The sequence below is a fragment of the Enhydra lutris genome, unplaced genomic scaffold (genome assembly GCF_002288905.1).
Source record: "Enhydra lutris kenyoni isolate GAN:26980312 unplaced genomic scaffold, ASM228890v2 scaffoldscaffold30, whole genome shotgun sequence".
NCBI classification, from domain to species: Eukaryota; Metazoa; Chordata; class Mammalia; order Carnivora; family Mustelidae; genus Enhydra; species Enhydra lutris.
In genome coordinates, this window is record NW_019154114.1 from 9,863,268 (window position 1) to 9,879,094 (window position 15,827).

At 54.3% G+C, this 15,827-nt stretch overlaps 1 protein-coding gene and 1 pseudogene across 3 annotated transcripts; both read right to left on the reverse strand.

Annotated features, from left to right (window-relative positions):
• Nucleotides 1-660: 660 nt before the first annotated feature.
• On the reverse strand, nt 661-12,958 carry LOC111152886 (interleukin 34). Of its 3 annotated transcripts, none has more exons than XM_022511603.1 (7): nt 12,899-12,958; nt 9,733-10,144; nt 5,054-5,187; nt 4,190-4,267; nt 3,722-3,880; nt 1,507-1,642; nt 661-1,272 (listed from the first exon to the last, which is right to left on the reverse strand). In XM_022511603.1, the coding sequence occupies exons 2-7, from the start codon at nt 9,758-9,760 to the stop codon at nt 1,100-1,102; spliced, it is 708 nt and encodes a 235-aa protein (XP_022367311.1). In that variant the 5' UTR covers nt 9,761-10,144; nt 12,899-12,958; the 3' UTR covers nt 661-1,099. The 3 variants fall into 3 exon arrangements, with proteins under 3 accessions (XP_022367311.1, XP_022367310.1, XP_022367312.1); XM_022511602.1 differs by having other exon boundaries at nt 3,722-3,883; XM_022511604.1 differs by lacking the exon at nt 4,190-4,267 and having other exon boundaries at nt 3,722-3,883.
• Nucleotides 12,959-12,981: 23 nt separating this feature from the next.
• LOC111152887 lies at nt 12,982-14,239 on the reverse strand (annotated as a pseudogene).
• Between the last annotated feature and the right edge of the window lie 1,588 nt (nt 14,240-15,827).

Sequence of the window (15,827 nt, forward strand, 5' to 3'; positions counted from 1 at the left end):
AATTATACTCTCCTCCCTGCCCCCTCCACCACCCCCCCCCGCCTTGATTTAAATAGTCACTGCTACAAGTAACAAATGCACTGTGAAGATTCCAGTATTAATAAAGTTGTACTGTAATTAACACCCCTGCGTCCACCTGGCTTCCTCCCCGGCTGCTCACCGGCCCCCTGCGGCAGCCGTGCAGCCCCAGCCCCGGCCCACCCCAGATCGGGCCTGGGGCAGGGGCACCCGGGCTCCACGTGCAGGGGGGCAGGACCAGCCGGGTCTGGTGCCAGGACCTATGCTCTTGAACACCTGCACCCTGTCCCAGGCAGATGGAGCCAGGGAGGGCGACCAGGGGGCACAGAGGAGGACCAGCCTAACACCCTCTGCCCCTCGGTCTCCGTCTCATTGAGGCCCCGGCAGCTCGGGCAGGTGTGGAAGGAACTCAGGCCCTCAAAGACCATTTCCAGGCCTCCAGGCTAAGGCTTCATCCATTCCAAATCCAAATCTTGAGACCCAGGTCCCAGGGCCCGACCAGCCCACCTGTCTTCTGAGTCCTGGAACTGGAACACGGAGGCCACGGAGGGGCTCTCAGGCCTCTGGGGTTCATCTTTGCAGATGCAAACCAAACCGAAACAAAACAAGCAAGTGTTTAATAGAAAATATAAGGAACTGGAAGAGCATCCATTGTGGCAAGACGGGGTGTGTGGCCCGGCCCCCTCCCTCCCCGTGCTCGCCCGCCTGCCCGGCACAGTTCTCGCCTCTGCAGGCCACAGGAGACACTCGGCAACGCCTCCAGGCCCAGTAGGCAGCCCAGGTGGTGCAGGAAGAGGAGAGACCTCTGTCCCCCCTCAGGTACCCCCAGACCCCCGCTGCTCCAGGGGAGACCAGGTGAGGTACAGAATGCGGGGAGCTGAGCCCTTCTCAGGCACAGAATCCCCTCAAAGGAAAAACACTCTCCTGGGGCTTCCCCTCTCAAGGCGGGTAGGGGGCTCCACACCACGGCCCAGAGAAGTCTCAGGTTCAACCGAACTGTGGAAGCACCTCGAGCTTTCCCATATAAGTCACCACACGGGCCTCTCGGGGCAAGAGGTCTCTGCCTGTGCCCTCAGCAGTTTCACTGAGCCGGGGGTCTGGTCTCGGATCCTGGGAAGCGAGGGAGGGAGGTAGGGGGCCGCTGGGACAGAGGGTAGGTCTGGGCAGCCGCACACTGCGATGAGGGCTCCGGGCTGTGGGGCTGAGGGCTCAGCACCTCACAATCCTGCCAGTTTAGGACAGAACTTTGTTTACCTGCAAGAGACAGGGGGGGAACAAAAAAGACTGCAGGAGTGGTCAACAGCCCTTTCCATCCCCAACCCACGCCACATTGTTCTCATCCCCATACCCGGGGCTCCTCTTGGCTTGCAGAAGTGCCTTATAGCCCCGGGGAGTGGAGGGCAAGCCCAGGAGAGCCCTGGCTCTGCTCAGTGACCCGAGCTCAGAAACCTGGGGTCCAGCCCCCAGCCCCAGCCCCTTGTTCCTTACAGCACGAACAGTACAACAGTTCCATGACCCGGAAGCAGTTGTCCAGGAGGGCTTTGGGTCGCACCAGCTTCAGGCTTAGCCTCGGGGCACTCAGGAGTGACACTGTTGCGTCCACCTTGGGGCCGACCTCCACATCCTGGAAGGGAGGAGGCCCTCAGGACCATGGGTACCACCGCCCCAACCCCAGGGAAGAGGCAGAGCCACATCCCAGGAGAACCCTGGAAACTGCCCTGCTTGGAGCTGCTCCAGCCCCGGAGGAAGGGGACTAACGGTGACCAGAAGGCCTATGGGTAACTTCTCTACTGCTTCCTGCAGGCGACAAGGTACCTCGACACGCTTCACCCAAGCCCCACACAGAGGCTCCTCTTTTTCCATCTTTGGAAAAATGACTGCAGGAAGCAGTCCGGGATGGGGGAAAGTAGGGGACATCCCTGCTGTCCCAGCCCAGGCCTGGCCACCAGCACATAAGGAAGGGGTCCTGGGCCCAGGAGACTGTCCAGGAGTCAAAGATCTGCACTGCCTGCAGGGAACAAGACAAGGGACCCTCATGAGGACACCTGGGTGCCAGGCATACTGGCCAGGCCAGTCTCCGGCTCCAAGCTCAGGGTGCTTCTGTCCACCGTATGCAACGACAGGGAACACTGGGGAGCAGGCAGGCACACCCGGGGACGGAACAGGGGGCCAGAGCTGGTACAGGGGACATGGCCTAGAACGGAGATGCAGGGCCTGAGCCTGGGAAAGACCGTCCTCAAGGTAGTATACTGGGTTGAATTGCCCCTCCCCCAACCTCCCCCTCCAAGAAAACTATGTCCAACCCTGGGACCTGTGACCGTGACCATATTTGGGAACAGGACGTTTGCAGATATAATTAAGGATCTCCAGATGAGATCAGTATGAATGTAGGGTAGGCCCCAAATCCAGTGCCTGGCGGCCTTGTAAGAGGGGGCACCCGAGGGAAAGGCCACGTGAAGGACATGTGGCCACAAGCCGACAGCAGTAGCGGCCAGCAGAGGCAGGGAAGAGGCAGGAAGGGTCCCTCCTCCCCAGAACCTTTAGAGAGAGCATAGCCTTGCTGCCACCCCGAGTGCAGGGTTTCTGGCCCCAGGCCTGTGGCAGGAGAACCTCTGTATTATTCCACCAGTTAGCAGTCCTGTTCACAGCAACTCAAAAAAAACAGTCTACAAAGGCTTTGAAAGAGCAGTGAGCGTGGCAGGAGAGAGGAGGCGCCCATCCCCATGGCCCAGTCCCTGGCAGGAAGAGCCGAATACCCACTGGATGCTGGGCATATTCGGAGCGGGGCACAGACCCTTAACTCCATGAGAATGAAGATGTACTTAAAGCCAGTTAAATGTGAACAACCTGGGGGGCCCGGGCCCCCAGCCTCAGCCCGCCCCCAACCTCCTCCACAGCTCCCAAGAGCTCAGAGTCAGGGCTCTCTCGAGGAAAACCAAGGATGCAAAACTGTCTCTTCAGTCAGCTCCAACTAATGCTGCCCACGGGCACCGGAGAGCCACCGAGGAGACCACTGGGCCTCCGAGCCTCCGCCCAAACCAAAGCCTCCCCAGAACTCCCAGCAGGCGTGGGCTCCTAAATTCCAGGGTCCCCCGCAGCTCCCAGCTCTGGCTGGGCAGCAGGTGGGGCTCCCGGGGCAGGCTCCTACTTGGGGACTAGGGCAAAATGGGGGTGGCGGGGAGGGGTCCCGCAGCACACCCACGGCCTGCAGGGGCTCACACTGATTCTGCAACCCTAGGCTGCCGGCTTTATAGAGGCCTCATATCAACCCTGCCAGGCAGGCCATGATCGGGAACCTTCTTAAGACATCAAGCCCATAGTTGACTTTGCACTGTACGAGCTGTGGACTTTAACAAACGTAGGATGTCATGTATCCACCTTTACAAATAAGCATGTCCTTACCCCAAAACCTGTGTTCATTCCTCTGCCTCTTCGTGCTTCCTCTCCTCTCCCCCAAGAGGAGCCTCCACAAACAAAGCCAGAGGGATTGATGACTTGGCCAAGATCCCAGGTCAAGAGAGAGCCTCTCCTGCCCCCAGCCAAGGCCACCCACCGGGCACTGGCCCTGTCTTCCTCTCTCATTTCTCCCACGCCCTTTAGGACACGCTGTAACTTTCCACGTGTTCACACCTCAACCATCCCTGGCCGCCACCCATGCGCGCATGCGCGTCCCCCGCCCCGCACGCAGCTGGGCGCAGCTCACCGTGAGGCTCTGCTGCACGTCCAGCAGCAGCGTGCGGACCTCCTCCAGGTACTTCCAGGACGGGTGGCCCTCGAGCAGCACCTCCTGCACCGACTCCGTAGCGCTGAGGCTCACCCAGACCCACAGGTACCGCAGCTCCCGCTGGCTGACCCGCGCCCTCTGCTGCGGGGACAGGAGAGATCACTGAGACCAGCAGACATGTGCCTCCCGGCCCGCCCTGCCACTGCTCTGATCACCCCCCACCCCACGCGGCCCCACGAAGGGAGCAGAGCACAGGCAGCCATGGTAAACAAGGAGCAGCCTCGGGGCCTCAGCCAAGGGCAGGCTTGGTCCCAGAGCTGGGAAAGGCCCCTCGCAGCAGGACCTGCCAAGACCAACGTGCTTCTCAGGCTGGGTCCATGGGGTGTCCCAGGAGGCAGGGGTCTCCCAGCCCAGGAGGGGGTCTCCCATCCCAGGAGGAGTTCTCACCAGCCTGGTGATGTTGGCCATTCTGAGCACCCCCTCATAAGGCACGCTGACCCTGTAGTTGATGGGGAAGTAGTGTTTCTGGGGAAGTACAAGAACAAACCATGAGGTCAGAGTCGGAAATGGCTCAGACAGGCTCCCCCTGCTCCCAGACAATCTGCTGTAGGAGGAGAGGGCCAAGGACCAGTCCGCTGATGGCAGCGGTGGCCTTTGAGAGAGAAGGAGCCCTCCGCTCTCCCCTGGGGTAACGACAGCTCTCCTTCCTCTGGGACACAGGGGAGGCTGAGACAAAGTGTGGAGTTCCTATGATGGCAGAAATTTTAGGCCAAGAAGTGGTTGGAGGACCTAGTACCCCCAAGAGTACTATATTTCTTGGAGGTGAGGAAAACTAGCTCAAGTAAGATGATCTAAACTTCTTATGGTGCTAGCTGCAGAGCTCTGCCGGATACTGAAAACTGCTGAGCTATACACTTAAACGGGTGACTAGTGTGGTATGTGAATGACATCTAGTAAAGCTGTCAAGGAGAAAAGAAAAAAGACAGACTTTTAGAGCCACAGTGACAGGTCCTTATCTATCTGCCCTGCCAGTAAGTGCCTGGGACTCCCGTAAGGCTTCCTGGAATCCACTCGTGAGTCACAGGGTGAGCGGCATGGGGAGAAAGGATCAAAGGTCAGATCAAGTAGCAGGGGTGAAGGGCCTGGGGGGACACCTGCAGGGGAGGGGACAGTCAGTGTGGAACCAGGCACACTGGTGCGTGCCGTGGAGAAAGAGGCCATGGGCTCAGGGCTGACACAGACCCACAGTGGGGCCCTCAAGGTCCTACACCCTGGGAGCCCGGGGGCTTGGGCAGGTGCCTACACAGTTACCATGTACTGAAGACGGTTCCTGTACTGTAGCTTGTCCCGCAGAAAGCCGGTAACCGCACACTCCTCGGTCTGTGTCAAGGGCCACATCTCCAAACCCTCGTTCCCCAAGGCCATGCCAAGGAGGATCCCGAGATCTGTGGACCGAACCCAACAGCAATACATGAGCACCCTGTGCCACACCCCTGCCACCTGGGTGTGCCCTCCCTTCTCCCGGCCATGGGAGGGGTGGGGGTGCAGAGCCCAGAGGACGCCCTCCCCTCCAGGGTCCAGGCTCAGGCAGCAAGGCCAGGTGAGCACGAGCAGTCCAGCTGGTGCACCCCTGCCCCCAGCAGGCAGAGTCCCCCCAGCAGTCACACCCTGAGGTTGGTGTCAAGTCTCCTCATGGGGTAGGCACAACCTCCTTTCCAGGGCAGCCGTGGCCCCCACCCCCTCGAGGGTTGGAGTGTCCTCAAAGCCTGGGTCTGCATTTCCATCTGGGGATTCAGGAGACACGGAGGCTCGTTCAACTCTGCAAATGACTCTAGGGTAACTGGAGCCATTTCCCTCCCTGCTGTGGCTGATCTTGACAACCCTCTAAGACACACGAATCACTGTGGCCCTTCCAGGGTGCTCATGCTGGGGAAGCCTGCGGCTCTCGGGCTGAGGCTTCCCCCCCGCCAGCCAACGGTCTGCCTTCGAACATTACCAGCTTTCACCACTTGGGGGGGCCACTGTGACTTCAAAAACAGGTTTTGTGATTTCCTGGACCCGAACACACTTTAAAAAATATCGGAGAGTCTACAACAAATATGAAAACGTTTCAGACTCATCAGAGCAGAAAGAAAACACAGATGGGCAGGAGACGTATCCCCCAAAAAACTCCCCAGTAAAGGTAAAGAAATACATATTAAAACAATCAGATGCCATGTTTCACTTATCAAAAAGGAAAGTAGGGTTTTTTTCCATTTCATTTTCATAACACTTGGTGCTGGCAAAGTCGTGAGGTAGGTGCTCTTATCCTGGAAAGCATTTTGGCCATTTTTTTTATTGGTGGACTTAATAATGTCCATACCCGTTGACCTATTAAGCCTAAAAATTTTTCACATCCTTTGACCTGCTGGGGTGCCTGCGTTGTGCAGCGGGTTAAGCATCTGACTCTTGGTTTCAGCTCAGGCCCTGATCTCAGGGTTATGAGATCCAGCCCCGCATTGGGCTCCGTACTCATCAGGGAGTCTATCTGGGACTCTCTCTCCCTCTGCCCCTCCCCCCCTCAAATAAATACTCCTTAAAAAAATTTTTGTAAATGTTCACATCCTTTGACCCATTGAATTCATTTCTAGGGATAAGGCTGAAGGAAAACAAGAAAGAGCCATCACCAAAAGACTCGTGGACAGAGTCCTGCTGCGGTATTCTCTCCCTAAGAATGACAATCTGTAAATGGCCCACATGTTCATTACCGAACGTCACCAATCAAAACCACCTTGTCAGAGAATGTTTACGCTTACTCCATCCCTGGCCTGGGCCTGCTCCTGGCCACCTCTCCACCTTCTCAGTGCTGCCACCGGTCCTGGCTCTGGCTGGACCCTCCCCAGGAGCGCCCCACATGGCCCCAAGCCCATGTCCAGGATGTGCTGGCCCCACCAGCCCTTCCTCGCACAGCAGTCCGCCAACCGTATTTTTCAAGGTTGCAAATTTGCAACCCATCTTGCATTTCCTCTCTCTTGTCTCTTCCCAAGTGCTTGCACTGGATTTTGGACAAAAGACCAGATAAACACAAACCGAACCATTGTTTTCTGCCGCTTCCTATCTTGTCTCTAATTCATGAAGCCCCTCAGCTTGGCACCACGGCAAACTGAGATCATTCCTGGTTTGCAGTTTTTGCTAACACTTTGCCTCTGCCCTGGGTATCCTCTCACATGGCAGACCTCTCTGAAGGTCTCACCGAGACTCCTCCCCCCAAGCCCCAACCAGGCTCTCCCCTGCCTGAACCAGCCCCCATAGTCTCGGTCTCTAGCACCATCTGTCTACCTCACTCATTGTCTTGACCAGACAAACTGGCCCCCAGTATGTGAGTCCATAATGCAGTCAGCCACAACATAGTCTTGTTTACTGAGCACTGTGGGGGTTCATCTTGAACAAGGGATGAGGAGCATGCATCCGAATTTTCTGGAAAGCTGGTTAAGGCCCAGAGCGTCTGAGTCAGGAAGTCTGGGGTAGGCCTGGAGAATTTGTATTTCTAGCAAGTTCCAAGCTGCTGCTGTTGATCTGGGGACTACACTTGGAGAACAACCGACCTCCAGAGACTGTTGCAAACTGGTGTCCCAAGGGCCACAACTCAGTTCACAGAGATTTCACGTAAAAATCTGAATTTGCATCTTGTCTTTAAAATCAGTATCTCTGTCCACACTTGGCCTTCCTTCCCATGGGCCAGTCATCCTGAAGTCCCACCCTTGCTGCCCCTCACCCCTGTCCTGACAGCAGTGGGCTCCTAGCAGGAACAAGTCAGAAAAAGCCATCCTGGCATGCATGGGCTGAGCCAGAAACCTTGTCCATGGGTCATCTGCCTTCCGCCAGACCCAGACTTCCTTTAGATCTGCAGACTGACCACCATCTCCAAATTTCAGCCCCTTTTCTGCTGTCTCCACCCCAAGAAACAGGCCAGCAACCAGTGACTCCATGGTCAGTGACAGCATGGCTGTAGCCTCACAGCAGCTCTGAACCCCAGAGAGCCCCACCGCCAGCACACTCCTGACCCGGGAAGGGGGCCGCTCTTGGTCCCCCACCCTCCAGAAGGTAGACATCCCCAAGACAGAAGAGGAGGCTGAAGAAAAAGAGAGTGAGGAAGGAGCTCCCTTCTCAGATCCCTGGCTGGGAGGGGGAGGGGCAGCGCCTCTCCTGGGGACAGATCCTTGCGGAGGGACAAATGGGGCTTGTCTACCACCCGCAGCAACCGAATCTGAACCTGCACAGAGGGCTGAACAGCATCCCCCCAAAATCCTTATTCACCCAGGCTTCAGATGTGACCTTATTAGGAAATGGGGTCTTTGGGGATTACATGAAGGCCCAACTTAAATCCAATGACCAAGTGTCCTCATAAGAAGTGGAGAGGACAGAGAAACATGCAGAAAGAGTCAAGAGGAGACCGACACAGACCAGAGCTATGGCACCCCAAACCACGGACTGCCAGCCACCACCAGAAGCAGGAAGAGGCAGAAAGGAGTCTCCCCAGAGCTCCGCAGGAGGCGTGGCCCTGTCCCCATCTTAATTTTAGACTTCTGGCCTCCACACCTGGGACAGAAGAAATTTCTGCTCTGTTCAGTCACCGAGTTTGTGGCAATTTGTTATGGCAGCCCATCCTTCTCCAGCACCCAGCCCCTCTACGAGTCCCCGACCTGCAGCCCTCCCTGCCTCCCACCCCACAGCCCATCCCTGCCCCAGCGGGCAGTCGGCCTCCACCATGCCTTCCGCTCCCAGGGCCATCTCCAGAACAGACCCTCGTCACTTCCTGCCCACAAGGTCGCAGCACAGCCAGCAAGTAGCACAGACTGATCTTCCGAAAGCAGAGTAACTTCCAGTCACAACCCCACTCCCAGATCTTGAACCTTCCAGGGCTCCCTGATGTCTCATGAACTGGCCTTTATGGCCTCCACCAGCTGAGCCCAAACCTGCTTTCCAGCCTGGCCTTTCATGGTCCCCAGGCTGAACCCTTACCCACGCTGTTCCCTCTACCTGAGACACGGTCCTCACCTTCCTACATCCACCTGTGTGAACACCGTCCACTCAAGTGGCTCCTCACCACACCACTCTTCTTGCTCCTCGTGACCTGGAAGCTTCCAGAACACCTGGTCTGGGTCCTTCTGCCTGTTCTGCGTGTCCCGACCCTTTGCAGTATCCCTCCACAAGGGCCAGCCTGGACCCCTTGCGAGATCAAACCCCAGACCTCATCCATAAGGCACACAGCTCCGAGCGCCTACCTCGGTGCCAGGCATCGGGGAGAGGGGCACGAGCTAGCCCAGTCCTCGTTGCCATGGCAGTCACTCTCCAGTGGGCATGTGGGAGGCACCAGAAAAATGTGTTGAATTTGAGTCAATTCAATCGAATCCTGGAGTCTGAAGGGATCTTGGTCTGGCCTCCCACCAGCAGGCTTGAGAGGCTTCTAGACACGTTCTGTCCTCATTTCAACTTATTTTTCTTTTTACCAACAACACTGTTCTCTTTCTGCCTCTTAATTTTGTTCTGTCACGGAGGGAGGGGCAGAGGGAACAGGCTGCCTCCTCCAGCACCTGGTGGCACTTCTCCCACGGGTCTTGGGAGACACTTCCACAAGCTCCCGCCCCCGGCTGGCCACACCCAGGGAGACCAGAATTCCTCTCTGCCCCCACAGCCCGTGCACCCCAGCACCAGACAGCCTGAGAAGGTGCTGCTGCCCCTTGCACCCCGTGCCTGCCCCATCCCCTTGACCACCCGCTGACCATGCCCACCCAGCCCAGGACCTGGAGCCGCACTGCGGGTCTGAGCCGCGGTGGGCTACAGCCAGGGCAGAGAGCGGCCACGGGAGTCCCCAGGCTGTTAAGCGGGGAAGCATCTCAACTTCTCACCAGCAGGAATGACCCGGTTGCCTTGGTTACAGCAGAGCCCGGCTCTGGGCCAATGCCTCCCGGGGCAGTCTCCACGGACAGCCCCCCCACCCCGGTACTCACAGTGCAGCCCGGCGATTCCCCAGGACATGGTGGCGCGCTGTGTCCCCCAGAGAGCAGAGGCGGTGTCCCCGGCCGTGTGTGTCTCTCCACAAAGGCCCAGATGGGGCCTACATGGCCTCGGGTCAGTGAAGGTGCCCCAAGGCTGGGGAAGGGCTGGCCACAGAGGAGCTGCCCGGCAGGGGGCGGCAGGTGCTCCTGGGGCAGTGCCCGCCCTTATCTGCCTGGCCGAGTGGAGGGCAGCTGGAGGGCGGCGGCCGCGAGTCCCATGGCAGCTGGCGGGACCTGGCCGGGGACTCTGGCCTCGGGGTCTTCCTTCTCAAGCCGGAGGAGAGAGTCCCCAGCAGGCCCCTCGGAATCCGGGCTGGGTTGTGCTTTCTCTGATTTCTCCGTCTGCAGCTGCTCAATGTGAAATCTGGCTCCGGAGGGAGAAAGGAGGAGAGAAACCGATTATGTAAGAGCAGTGCTGCCACTCAGACATCAGCCACGGGCACCGGGAGTCTGTGTGCGCGCGGCACCCCCAGCCCGGCCGGGGACCCCGGGAGACTCCGGAGGCCGGCGACCCGGCTGCACGCGAGAAGGGACTTCAGAACGTCCCAAGGGCAGTGCTGGCCCAGGAGTGAGTTACAAGGACACCAGCTGACAGACACGGGCCTGAACAAAAGCAGGACCGAGCAAGGAATGGCTGCATGGGTTCAATCCGGGGAGCTTCCTGAAGGAGGTGAGGTTGCAAGGAGGTAAAGTACCTGAAGGACTCGGGCTGCCAGGAGGTGAAAACCGCAGCTCTCTGGGCAGTCTCCTCACGCACGAATCTCCCGGAAAGGCCTTCGGTCCCGAACCCCACCATACACCCCAGACCCCCAGGCCCTGACGGAGAAGCCAAGAAAGGAAGAAATGGGGTCGCAGCCGCCTTCACGCCACACCAGAGAGTCGGAAGTTGGGTGCCTTCTGTGGCTCTAGCCTTGGAGCCCCTCCAGAATGGAGCACATGTGGGAAAGCTGAGGGAGACACCGAGCAGAGTCGCCTGATGACCCGGGAGCTAGAGCCTTTGGGGTGGCACGGAGGAAAGTAGGCCCTTTCCCGGGAAATGGGGCCAGACCAGTGGCCTGACAACCATCTGCCTCAGAGAGTGGCCTTCCCCACACCTGAGAGGGCACCCCTGTCCCCCCCACCGCCTCTCTCACGGGGGAGGGGGAGGAGCTTGAGAACGTGCCTCTGCCACGCCACCCTCAGCTACCCCCCAGGCTGACGGCTGGCATTAGGAAGCTCACACAGGGGACAGGTATGTAAGATAGTATATGCTGGAATGTTCTGTGCAGTTCAGTTGTGAATGCGACATTTTAAAAAACTATAATCACGTTACTACTATTGCACATTCCCAAATCAAGAATTCCTGATATTGGGGCTCCTGGGTGGCTCAGTGGTTAAAGCCTCTGCCTTCGGCTCGGGTCATGATCTCAGGGTCCTGGGATCGAGTCCCGAATCGGGCTCTCTGCTCAGCAGGGAGCCTGCCTCCTCTTGTCTCTCTCTGCCTGCCTCTCTGCCTACTTGTGATCTGTCAAATAAATTAAAAAAAAAAAAAAAAGGAATTCCTGATATCATCTAATACAGAATCCAGGTTCAATTTTCCCTGATTGTTTTAAAAATATCTGTCTCTTGGGACACCTGCGTGGCTCAGTGAGTTAAGCCTCTGCCTTTGGCTCAGGTCACAATCTCAGGGTCCTGGGATTGAGCCCCGCATCGGGCTCCCTGCTCATTGGGGAGCCTGCTTCCCCCCACCCTGCCTGCCTCTCTGCCTACTTGTGATCTGTTAAATAAAAATCTTTAAAAATAACAAAAATAAAAATAAAAATATCTGTCTCTTTTTTTTTTAAGTTTCTCTGTTTGAATTGACAGTCTAACAAGGTCCATTGATTGATGTGTCTCAACATCTTTTTTTTAATATTAAGATATACTTCACAGGCCATAAAATTTGCCATTTCCAAGTGTATAATTCCGTGGGATTCTTTTAGTAGATTCACAAAGTTGTACAACAATCACCCACAATCTACTTTCAGAACATTTTTTTAAAGATTTTATTTACTTATTTGACAGACCAAGATCACAAGCAGGCAGAGAGGCAGGCAGAGAGAGGGGAAGCAGGCTCCCCACCGAGCAGAGAGCCTGATGCAGGGCTCGATTCCAGGACCCTGAGATCATGACCTGAGCTGAAAGCAGAGGCTTAACCCACGGAGCCACCCAGGCGCCCCTCAGAACATTTTCATCACCCCCAAAATAAACCGTATTCATTTGCAGTCTCTGTTTCTTTCTTCCCCCCCCATCCAGTCCCTGGCAAGCAACCTACAAATTTGCTTTCTGTCTCTATGGATTTGCTTCTTCTGGACATTTCTTATCAATGGAGTCACACAGTATGTGGTCCTTTAGGACTCGCTTCATTCACTTAGTGTAATGTTTTCAGGGTTCGTTCATCTCATACTGTGTGATAAACTCAATGTGTCCCCCTAACTTCCTAGGTTGTAGCCCTAGCCCCCGGTGTGGTGGGAGATGGGACTTTGGGGAGGTAATTAGGATTAGATGAGGCCACAAGGGTGGGGCCCCCATAATGGGATTCGTGACTTTTTAAGAAGAGCCACTAGACAGAGAGCTTCCTTCTCTCTCCGCACGCCCCCTCCACCCCGCCCAGGGAAGAGGTCATGTGAGCACACAACGAGGCGATCACCTGCAGCCCACGGGGAGAGTCCACACCAGAAACAAGCCATGCTGGTCCCTGAGCTCCGACCTCCAGCCTCCAGAACTGTGAGCGAGTGCCCTTCTGTTCTTTAAGTACCCAATCCATGGCATTTTATTATGGCAGCCCAAACAGCCTAGGACATGGTACCTTTCAGCATTTCACTCCTTTTTTTTTTTTTAATTTGAAAAAACTTTTTAAAGATTTCAATTTTAAGTCATTTCTATACCCAACATGGGGCTCAAACTCACGACCCTGAGATCAAGAGTCACATGCTCAGCTAACTGAGCCAGCCAGGTGCCCCACCCCCACATTTTTTTTTTGCCTTTTTAAATAAAGTTACACAGGAAAACAAAAATTCGCAAGCTGCTTCCCTGTCCATCCCCTTCCCCACTCCCACGCCCCTACTTGGCGCCGGCCCCCTTTCCCTCACCCACTCACACAGACCCAGGCGATCCAACGGAAAAAGCCACGGTGCTCCGAGTACACAGAGATGAGGAGAGAGCAGGTGAGCTGTGTTCACATTCCAGGTCACACTAGGCAAATCCACACTCTCCGGCTTCTAGAGGGCTTCCTCTTGTTACCCAAAGTGAAAAAGTAAGTTCCCCGGACCAGATGCTTGTCCTCCTCATCTGCGTCCAGTCCAGTGTCAAAGTGAGTCTACTTCCCGGGATCGGGGAGGAGAGCAAAAGCTTTGCTGACTTCCTCAAACGTTCTCTCCTCCTCCTCCTCCTCCTCCACTTTAGCACTGGCTCCCCCTGGGCCGTCTGGATGGTGCTTCAAGGCTTGTTGCGGAGTTTTCTTGATCTTGTCCTCAGAGCCATTCACGTCCACTCCCAGAACCTTGTAGTAGGCTTTCCTTCAGCTCTGGCTGCACAATGTTTTAGGAGCTGGGCATGTTCTTATGTTTTCTCTGTCTGATACACTTTTCCACAGTCCCGTCCTGCTTTTTGAAATTGTTCTGTATCCATGTAACACTGAGCTTTTCCCAAGGACGCTTTTAATTAAGTGGCCCCAAGCCTCACTGCATTTGTGCAAACTTCTGTTGCACCATCTAGTCTCCCGAGCCTGGAATGATCTATACCCCAGTTACAGCAGGGTTCGGCATTTGTTTTTATATTGTTGGGGGTCTGTCCCTGGGGCTTCTGTATGTAGCTCAAAGGCCAGCTTGTCATTTCCTCCTTTAAATGCTTTATTCCCACCTTCTTTCTCTGCTTTAAGGGCTTTGGCATTTCTGCGAGCAAGGCAGCCACTTTTCTGGTCAGGAGTCACCTTGGAAGCCTGTGCAAAAAACTGAACTACTTTCTCAATGCGGTCTTCCTAATAATGGCAGAGACCTCCTACACACAGAGCATGGCCCTTAGTGGATGTCACCGGCCGCAGACTGTCCTTCTAGATAATGACCCAGCACGGCTAAATATTGTGCTTTGGTAATTTTGAAGCAACGGCAGATGGGGCAAACTCTAGGGCACCATCCATGCTGAAAACCACTTGCCAAAAATCCTGCTTCTCAGAATCGGTTTCTGTTCTTTTCTCATGCTCATATATATCCTATTGTGCCTGAACACTTTTGTGAGCCAGTTCTAGAGCTCTCTGGAAATGGTGACATGCCACCATGGCATTCCCTAGAAGTTGGGGGGCATTGGCCTTCCCATAGATGTCCCCAGGCAAAACTATCATTCAACCTCACTGCTATGTGTCTCCAAAAGCTTCCTGGAACTTTCTGAGCATCATCAAAATGCCGCTCAATTCTCACATAGCTAGCATTTTTAGGACACATATCTAGGTTTTATTTATTTATTTTTAAGATTTTATTTATTTATTTGACAGAGATCACAAGTAGGCAGAGAGGCAGGCAGAGAGAAAGGAAGGGAAGCAGGCTCCCTGGTGAGCAGAGAGCCCGATGCAGGGCTCGATCCCAGGACCCTGAGATCATGACCTGAGCTGGAGGCAGAGGCTTTAACCCACTGAGCCATCCAGGCGCCCCCATATCTAGGTTTTAGTACAATAATTATAAGCTTCATTATCATCTTTCTTGGCATAGTTTGCATTTCCTTTTTTCCTTGAAAGACTTTGCTTCCCTCTTCACCATGGAGCAGCTCTGGCTCTGTCACCCGCCATTACCACATGGTGCTGGAGGCAACCACCATCTTACCCCTGAGACTACCACACCATTCTTTTTTACTGTCTAATAATATTCCATTGTATGGATACACCACATTTTCTCTAACCATTCATCAATTGATGGACATTTGGTTTGTTTTCACGAGGGAGCTATTATGAATTAATACCCAGTGGAAAAAAGACAGTCTTTTCAATAAATGGTGCTGGGAAAATTGGACAGCCACATGGAGAAGAAGGATATTGGACCATTCTCTTACACCGCACACAAAGATAAACTCTAAATGGATGAAAGACCTCAGTGTGAGACAGGAATCCATCAAAATCCTAGAGGAGAACCTAGGCAATAACCTCTTCGACATCAGCCACAGCGACTTCTTTCAAGACATGTCTCCAAAGGCGAGGGGAAAAAAAGCGAAAATGAACTATTGGGACTTCATCAAGATAAAAAGCTTCTGCACAACAAAGGAAACAGGCAACAAAACAAGAAGGCAACCCACGGAATACGAGAAGATATTTGCAAATGACAGTACAGACAAAGCGCTGATATCCAAGATCTATAAAGAACTTCTCAAACTCAACACCCAAAAAACAAATAATCAAGTCAAAAAATGGCCAGAAGACATGAACAGACACTTCTCCAAAGAAGACATACAAACGGCTAACAGACACATGAAAAAATGTTCAATGTTATTAGCCATCAGGGAAATTCAAGTCAAAACCACATTGATACACCACCTTACATCAGTTAGAATGGCAAAAGTTGACAAGGGAAGAAACAACAAATGTTGGAGAGGTTGTGGAGAAAGGGGAACCCTCTTACACTGTTGGTGGGGATGCAAGTTGGTACAGCCACTTTGGAAAACAATATGGAGTTTCCTCGAAAAGTTGAAAAGAGAGGTACCCTACAACCCACCAATTGCACTACTGGGCATTTACCCCAAAGATACAAATGTAGTGATCCAAAGGGGCACCTGCACTCCAATGTTTATGGCAGCAATGTCCACAATAGCCCAACCATGGAAAGAGCCCAGATATCCATTGACAGGTGAATGGATAAAGAACATGTGGTCTTACACAGCCATGAAAAAAAAAAAAAAAGAAATCTTGCCATTTGCAACAATATGGATGGAACTAGAGGGTATGATGCTAAGCAAAATAAGTCAATCAGAGAAAGACAATTATCATATGATCTCACGGATAAGCAGAATTTAAGAAACAACGCAGAGGATCATAGGGGAAGAGAAGA

Excerpts from the sequence above, each read along its gene's own strand:
- LOC111152886 (XM_022511602.1), bottom strand. The coding sequence starts at position 9,760 with ATGTCCTGGGGAATCGCCGGGCTGCACT. Across the intron at positions 1,643-3,721 it reads ACGTGCAGCAGAGCCTCACG|GATGTGGAGGTCGGCCCCAA; the intron begins GTGAGCTGCGCC and ends CCTCCCTTCCAG. Across the intron at positions 1,273-1,506 it reads ACTGTTGTACTGTTCGTGCT|GTAAACAAAGTTCTGTCCTA; the intron begins GTAAGGAACAAG and ends TGTCTCTTGCAG.